At 41.8% G+C, this 9,028-nt stretch overlaps 1 protein-coding gene across 1 annotated transcript in view; it reads right to left on the bottom strand.

The window, feature by feature from the left end:
• LOC105569350 (myoneurin-like) overlaps positions 1-9,028 on the bottom strand; it is a 40,017-nt gene that overhangs the window by 8,582 nt on the left and 22,407 nt on the right. Inside the window, exon 2 of the mRNA XM_012025743.1 lies at positions 5,114-6,166. Within this exon, the coding sequence (XP_011881133.1) occupies positions 5,114-6,166 (1,053 nt within the window). The remainder of the gene's footprint in view (positions 1-5,113; positions 6,167-9,028) is intronic.

The following is a 9,028-nucleotide window of genomic DNA, read 5'->3' as shown; positions in this document are numbered from 1 at the left end:
GTGTAGTCTTGAAGTAGCAATTATAGTATTTAAATAAGACTGTGATCTTGTTGGCATGTAAGATTATTGAATGCTTTTAAAAAGATTTTAGATTGTTGCGTATACAACAAAACAATGATCGCGTTAAGGGGGTTTTGATTTACCGACAGAGTGGCCCTCGCTAGCAATCCGGTAGGAAAAGTAGTATCGTGTGCCGTTGGCTTTATATTCCCTGATTAAATACTTTTATGAACAAAAATTAAACGTAGATCAATCTGAGGAGTATAAGCGCTTTAAGAATAATTTGCTCGACGGTTTAATCTGGACTTGGACAGAGTCCGCCGGCAAACATAGATAATTCTGTCGCAGCGCGCGAAGGAAGATCACGGTGACAAAAATCGCGAGCGCGCCGCGTTCTTTATCCGGTTGAAATCTCCGCCGGATCTCGGCGCAAGCTGCGGGAGCCGCCGCTTGCGCAAGCAGGACGGCCGTAGCGACTGCGCGACGGTCCACGAAATCTGGCACGCATCTCCTGTCGTCGAAAGAGAAAACGTTCCCAGATCGGACACGTAATAATAATGTGATGGACGCGCCTGCAGCTGGCATCGCCAGCTGGCGATGCGCAATCACGGCGTGGCGGTCTGATAAACAGTCGGCGCGAGCTAACTGATAGCCGCATTAAGCGGAACAGCGTCGTATCCGAGTGAAGGGCGACAACGCAGCTGGAAGCGGCACCCTGTCACTCGTAAAGATGCTTAATGTACGCGCGCGGGAGGGCGAATGAACAACCAATAAATGGTGAACACGAATCTTCCGGTGTTCGCATTCGTTTACGTTCAGCGTTTACAGACTTCAATTAACTCCCTTAACGCATGATACGTAACAGGTAACGGACAGATCATCTCTGCCGGCCACGGCGTCTCTCCTAGCAGGCGTGAGCTGTTCGTGGATCTTTATCATGTTTCGAAACCCGATAGCTGACGTCAGAAACGGCCTTTCTTCAATTTATTTCGGAGGACTCAATTTCATCCGCGATTGAAGCAAACGGAGGCGGAATATGAGAAAGGGAAGAATCTGTTATGGTGACAGATAGGATTAACGTTATGCAAATCGTAACTAGTTTTCTGCGCATTTCGCACATCCACGTTTATTCATGAGATTGCTCGTTTCATCTGACACACATAAAACCTCTGGAAGTGACTGAGAGTAGACGATTTTCAATAGGCAGTTAATTTGGCTTATATACCACTATGATTGATTTGCGAGCGAATCTCATCGATGAAAAACGACTCCATATTTTATGGTCGTCTAACACCGTTAGAAATGATTAAAACGGAACAATCGATATGTATAATAAAACATAGGTCCCAGATTTCCATGATTGTTATTATTAAAACTTGTCAATGAATGTAACAAAATTATTATTTTGCCACTACTAAATAGAGGGAAGTCCCCTATTATGAGATCCTAATACGGAATAGCGGGGCTTCCGTTAAATTAATAGGCATCATCGGTCGATTCCACTACGAATTTATTGCCCTTGTAGCGAAATCTGTTTAGTGGAAAATTCATTGTTAGATTGTTATGAAAAAAAGATTTGAATTTGGGTGTTGAAAACCTGCTATCTCATAATAGAGAACTTTCCTCTATAGTTACATATTAATGCTTGAAAGGTAAACAATATTAAGTCACTTTTTTTCTGCAAAAACAAGATTTTTATATATTTTTATTTTGACTGTCAAGCTGGTTGAAAAAACTCGTTTCTGCAAAAACTCGTTTCTGCAAAAAATGTGACATCGTTAACATTGTTTACCTCTGAGACGCCGATATGCATATTTGCATGTATATTTTCTACAATCGCTGAAGTTTTCCTAAACGTTTCCTGTTCTTCTCTTTATTTAATTAATGCGTAAACGTCACGTAGTAAAACACTAAGAGCTTATTTCCGATAACAAATACACGAAAGACGAAATCATGTCCGTTCGAGGATACATTAAACATGATGATAAACTTGAATCATTGCATTTTCTAAGCTGGAAATGGAATTAATAAACAAATATGAAATTAGAACCAGGGCCACACGACTGTTCTGCATTTCTACGTTAATTAATTGGAATGGCAAAAACTATCAATGCAACGTTGGATTCGTGACACGAGGGACCGCGGTTTCTATTTAATTAACTCCGCCGTTACTGCGATTTATAGAGACAGGCCGGGATATTGAAACCATTTTCTCTCGTTACTCTCACGCGCTATGACGGTGACATATCGAGCGCATCCGCATGTCCGTGTTGGTTTAAAGTGCTTCATTTCTGCCGCAATAATTAAGGATGTAACGGTTTATCTTCGTCTCACCATTTTGCGGAAATTGGCTCGTTCAGTATAAGCCAATCAATCGTGATTGATGACTTTCGATAAGTCTTTAGTTTGAAAATTAAAGGCGATTTAATCGAAAAACATGCGGATGCTGTACACGATTCTTAATATGATTTAGGAAAAATAAGTTATATAATATTTTCAACATACACATATCGAGTGTCGCATTTTATGGATCTCGTTTGAGATGCGTTTGTATTAAATCGCACACAAATGCTACTCATGTGCTCGTTGATCGTTACAATTTATGGCAGCATAAATATATATCATCGTATGTAAAATATGTTCGCAAATACTTAATTGGGTCTCCTTAAATTATTCACGAAACCGTGGCCGGGTCTGCTCTTTTTTTTTTTCGTCGCTCGACACGTACCAGTTTTTATCGCCGATCGGACGAAAACGCGTTCGTTCGATCGTGCCGTTCAGTGTTATTCACCTTGGCATAGTTCCCATAATGGGCGATTCTTTTCGTGCATACGTGGGAATACGGATTCCTTAGCAACGGGATTTCGACAGATACGACGAAATCGCATCTGGCATCGTAATCGAGTATGCACGGCCCACGTTCTTCCCCCGTTTTCAGTGGTCGCTGCAAGTTTCGTGATTGGAAGTGTCGACTGGAATAAAATCCCGTAGCTGTCGTAGCATCATAATGCCTTCTAGAAATAACGGATCAATTCTAAAAGGACTGTCGACGGTGCACTTTAAGAGCGCCGAATCCCTGTATCGTGTATAATTTTTTAATTATTAAGTACGTTTCTTCAGATTGCCAGTATTAATAATCAAATTTCGATCGACCTCAGCTGGCCACATTTATTAAATTAGCTTTCACGACGTTCCGACCTTCGGTTCAGGTCCTTACCAAGTGGGATCTTGCTACGGAGTAACACTTCAAATACGAGGGATATTCGGAAAGTAAGGTCACAACATGTTTTAAAAATTCAAAAAGGCACATATTTTAATTAAATAAATTAGTAAGGCTCGTATGTGTTAAACACAAATTTCAAAGAATTTAAAGGACTCAGAGCCGTGACAGGATGGTAGTGTCTAAATATTCTATTCTAAATTTATTGCGAAAAAATATCACCTCGGCCACATATTTTAATGATACTTACAGGTGTTGTTAATGTAGTTGTGCACTATTTTTTGACATAGTCACCTTCAACTTCGATACATTTTGTCAGCCGGCGATCGGAAAGAAGGTGTTCTTCAATTTTGTGCACAATTTCATCAGACACAACAGACGGCCGTCCACTTCTTTCTTCGTCGTGAACGTCCGTCCTTCCATCGTTGAAATTCCTTGAAATTGTCCACAAAATTGAACAACACCTTCTTTCCGATCGCCGTTCGACAATTAACGATCGCCATGAAATGTGTCTTGAAATTTCACGCACTGTTGTCCATCAAATCGTTAGTGATATGAAGTGACGCGAGCGTTTTATGATACTAGCATAAAAAAATTTGTCTCACGGCTGATAAAATGTATTGAAGTATTGGACATGTATTGGAGGCGACTGTGTTAAAAAAATAGCGTACAACTATATTAACAACACCTGTAAGTTTCATTGAAATATATGCATTTTTTATTAAAAAAAAATGTTGTAACCTTACTTTCCGGATATCCCTCGTGCAAGTAAAACCGCATCTTAGCGGAATAGAGTACTGTGTTAGGAACAACTACACTGATAAAAAAATATGTAGCATTTGAAACTATAATTGCATAGTAAAATAATTATAGTCAGGAATATCATTTTTATAGTAATTGAACTATAATATTAGTAATAGCAACCATATAGACACAGCGATGCCAACTATTTAAAAAAATTACTATAAAACGTAAGCATTTAACTATTATTCTGTTAAAATATTGAGGTAATGAATAGTAAGTTAGTTAATTATTTTTTATACAGTAAATACAATCAAAACAATAGTAAATGTAACTACATTTCTATCATCCACCTTACTAATCACATGGTAAACAAAAGTGAAGTGGTTCGAAATTACCTCATTGAAGGAACGCGCGGTATAAGACTTTCTCGTAAGAAGAAAACCGCATAGGGTGTTGTAAATACGGATAAGTTTATATTGTAGTACACTTTACCAAATTAAAAGCTCGTTTTGATTTATGACAACCGTATCGTAAGTTGCACGGACCAATATTGTGTCTATCAGAACTATAATACATTGTTAGGTCAACCATAACTTACGCGGTTGGAAGAATTATAAAAATGTGGTTGGCTCCTAAAATGAGAAATTATAGTGAGATTGTGGTAACTGCAACCATTTTTTTTCTGTCAGTGTGATAAGGACCTAAACCAAAGGTCGAAACGTTATGTGAAAGCTAAATTCAATAAATGTGCTTTGCCTGAGGTCGATTGGAATTTGAAATCTTATTTTTAATTATTCCTAATGAAATTGTTCGGAATAGGTGCTTAACAACGCAAATACGGAGCGTTGTAAAAGGTATGTGAGAAAGTTTCAGAGGAGTCTTTGAGAAATGTGTTTCTATCTAACCCGCGGCAAAACGTAAATCCTCTATCGCCTATTCTCCCAAAATCAATTCGACAGCTAGGTAAACGAATACGCAATTTAACACGCGCTTCACGCGTCTCCTGTCCTCAAATAAAAGTATTATTCACGTATTCAGGTACACAAAATTTGAAATTAAAATCAACCTGAATCAGTCGAATCTGATTTCGTATCGATCGACAATTTCGAGGCGAACACGTGGGCTAATATTTGCCTGGCGAGTACTCACGTCATCGATGTGACGTTGAGGCGCGGGGATGGGCCGCGGGTTCCTCGGTGAGTGATGGGGCCTGGCAATCTGGCGCCATGGCGACGCGGTGACGCGGTTCGCCACGTGCCTGCGAGCGGTTCTCCACCTACAACAACTTTCGCCGCAGCTGAGATCCTCGCCCGCCGAGGTCTGCGAGGCGTAATCGAGCATCTCGAATGACCTCGTCTGGCCGGCGGTGGCGGTGGCGCACTGCAAGGACGACAACGGCATCGTGCTCTGGTAGGGACACTCGTCCCGCGACGTTCCGCAAGACTCCCCTCCCGAACCACCCGCGAGAACTTCCTCGTTAATCATCGGCTTCTCCGCGGAGCAGCTCATGTGCAACCTCTCGTATCCCATCCTAATCTTCTCGAGAGTATCCGGACCAGCGTATCCTTCCGAGGACGGTCCTCCGGCGAGGCACGTGGCCCGCTGATACATACCGAATGACGATTCGTTGCTAGGAGCTATCACCGGGTTCTTGTCAGCAAGTATCATCGAGCCACCGTGATTCCTGTCCGCGGGAGTATCACCTGTTGCTCTATCCTGATGCGGGAAGCCGCCGACCGGCCACGCGCTCGGACAATCGGAACCGAAGGACGGGCCAGGACTATTGACTTCGTGAAGCGCTCCGATGTCCCTGAACACATGCCTGTTGACGTCGTCCGTGTGGAATATTCTGATGTAGGACTCCTTCCTGTTGAACTGGTCTTCGTAGGACAGTCTCCTCGACCGATACCAAGGATACTGATCGCACTGCAGGTACTTGGGGCTAACTTTAACATCCTTAACGTCCTCCAGCTTGCAGTCCGCCGCCTGCTCGCAGGTAGTCATCACCGGCACTGGTGGCAGCCGGATGCGCAGGGCTTCGGCGGCGCGCAAAAACGCGTCCAGTCGCATTCGCGGAACCGTGGCGCTTCCGGTGTAAATGAATCCGAGGAGAGCCGCGAGTTCCGGTGCCTCCACCTCGGCCAGAATCACTGTGATCGGCTCGCAGTGAGCGGTGACTTTGCTGTGCGCCAGCAGCACTTCCTGCAAACGAAAGCAACCGTTCGTTCATTACCGGAGTGATGGGAGAAAATAACGATTCAGAACTCTGCTAGGTGTATATACATTCGGGAAAATGCGTATACAAGAATGCGTAATAGAACGTTAGGAAAAGTAACAAAAAAATATTAATTAACTGATACCTATCAGGTAATACGTTCTAGCGTAGCGCCAAAGGAACCGTGTGGGATTATTCGCGAGAGGATTTCCGTATTGATGAGAATTACTTTATGACTTAACAGCGCGCAGGTAATAACATGTATCAAGAACACGACGAGTTATGGAGAGGTTGATGCACGCTGGTTGCGTATGTGGGCCAAATTTTATTAGCGCTCCCATTTGGTGGAGTGCCCTCATTTGGTAGAAATATATATATATATATGCACGTGTATTTCTCCTCGCTTATCTGATATAACGGCAGTGATATGCAACAGGGAAACCTAACAGGAGATGTGTTGAGATATTTTCCGCGCGATGTCTGCAACGCTATGAAACACATGAGATTAAATTCTCTTTCTTCGTTTCTCTTTTATTTCGAACGCGAAAGAGCAACTAGTTTGCATAATTAATTAAACGTGGACGGCTCTTTATCGTCTCACTTACACTCCAAACTTAATTCATTCTCCTATATTTTCCGCAACTCGAGGACTACTTATAATATATCAAGCAATAAAGTTCAGGCTCCGACGGGAAGTCACAATTCGAAGGAATAAAGGATGTAAGAGCCAAGGCAGGATGTTAGTGTCTAAATGATTTTCACTTTTTAACTCGGTTTTATTTAAAAAAATCTTGTATATGGAATTTTTAATAAGAAGTAAAAATCGAGAAATGAAAAACTATTCCGACGGATTCGCCGATAGACACGCAGTTGGATCGACGGACGAATTGTGAAATCGGACTTCCGAATCGTTCGCAGCTTTACGCGCTCGTAAATATCGCGCGCTTGATTTACTTCATTCCTCTTTCCATCGTTACTCGCGCGGATAATGAAAGACGGACGACAATGAATTACGAGCATTTCATTGTTGTAAGCTTGAAGATCGTGCCGCATCGAGATAACTGTAATTACGCGCCGCGGTCGCTTCCGATTTTTTTAAGGCGATAATTAACCGTTATTGGCTGGTCGCCGAGCAGATCGGGGAACCAACCTGAATTAACCTTTGCCGCTCGCACAATGTTGATCACGTGAGAATCGCTGTGCATTTTTGTCCCATTATGTAATGTATTAATGAAAAATTGATGCATTGGCATTAACGCGAGATTAACGTAAGGTTGCGGATGAAAACAAATTACTCGCAAACCTTACTTTCGTAGACCGATACGTTGTTACATTAGATATTTCAAAATATAATTTCTCGGCCTTCACTAATTTAACCCGTGTCTCCGCGTGGAGGTGCTCTAAATTTCCGCAAGAACTCAATATTCTTTTGTACTTCCGGATTCCTTGTCGACACCACGTTCGCCGCGAGGTCTCAGTCTTCAATCATTCTTCTTCGCGCCGTTTCGCAACCATTTTAACGGATCGTTGGCGTCGAAAAATGATGAGAGCATCATTCCTGCACGTAGAACGTAAATTAAATGTTGGCTTTCAAACCGGCCCGCGGCTCGACGTAGCTTTGCTGCACCGTTGCGCCCAGTGGCGTAGGAAGAACTTGCAAATCTGCCACTTGTAGAGCTTGCATTTCGTTTTTGCAACGAACATTAATATACCTATATCTACAATTATTCTTTTATTTTCATGATTTTATAACGTTAATTTTATAGAAATTCTTCGAAAGAACCTAAACTGGAAGACTCGAGATCGATTCTGCTGTAGTAGAAAACCTGGTGTCAGGTTCTAATTTTTCTGACTTCAAGGTGCCTTCAGCACTGCAAAGCAGCAACGGTGGTGAGTCAAAGTTTTACGCTACAGATATTTTTATATCCACGACATATTTCATGTACAAAAATTACGCATCGATAATGTCGAATTTGAATTAAAAATGACGGCGCACTCCTGATTTTCTCCTACGGCGACAAGAAAGAAGAAATAGGTTTGTGGGTTGCCCGTTCTTATATGCATCTGTGTCCGCGTATTCTCACTGCGTGGTGGCTACACCCCTGTACCACAAGGCCGCACCGGCTTTTTAGTTCTCTTCCTCCATGCACTAGAAGTGCTCTCTCGGGCGCAATTACTTAGGGTTAGTATTTGCGCTTATTGCACTTGAATCGTAAACATTTCCGGAAACGTTGCAACGCCTTCAGCCAGAATGTATTCCATCACGAACACGCAAGCGAATATATAATCAAATGCAAATACAAAATAAATTCCTTTCCTTCTTTTTAATCATCAAGGCTAATGCACGGCGGTTATCACATGCACCTCGCCGATGTAATTAGGAATATAATAAGCGCTACCTCGCCCCTATCTCGTATCGTACATATTTTATGAACTTTCGCAGTGTTAAACGGCATTAGAGAGTACGGCACAAATAGTAGACGTACCTACTATATAGTTTACTGTGAAGTTTCTTACGCGTAGTCAGGTAATTCGCATCTCGCAATAACGATGTCTCTATCTAAGTTGTAGTTATCTCTGCTAATTGCCAATTGCTGAAACAATTTTACAGAAGTATGCCAGAAACGGGCATCGAGAGACGCGGTAATCGCTTGGGTCGAGTGTGCATAAATCTTCACGCAAATCAAAATATTTTTCTGAATTTATAAAAGCTTGCCTGGCAAAAATATTTATCTATGATATTTAATCACACGTATTTAATATCCACGATCTCATCTCTGAACAAAGTTTAACAAACATTTCCAACTTTTATAATATTTAAACTATTAAGAATACTCTTAAAAGTCGCC

The sequence above is a fragment of the Vollenhovia emeryi genome, unplaced genomic scaffold (assembly GCF_000949405.1).
Source record: "Vollenhovia emeryi isolate VEMERY1.0 unplaced genomic scaffold, V.emery_V1.0 DF939124.1, whole genome shotgun sequence".
NCBI lineage: Eukaryota > Metazoa > Arthropoda > Insecta > Hymenoptera > Formicidae > Vollenhovia > Vollenhovia emeryi.
The sequence above is the reverse complement of the archived record's forward strand: the minus strand, read 5'-3'. Positions and strand labels throughout refer to the sequence as shown.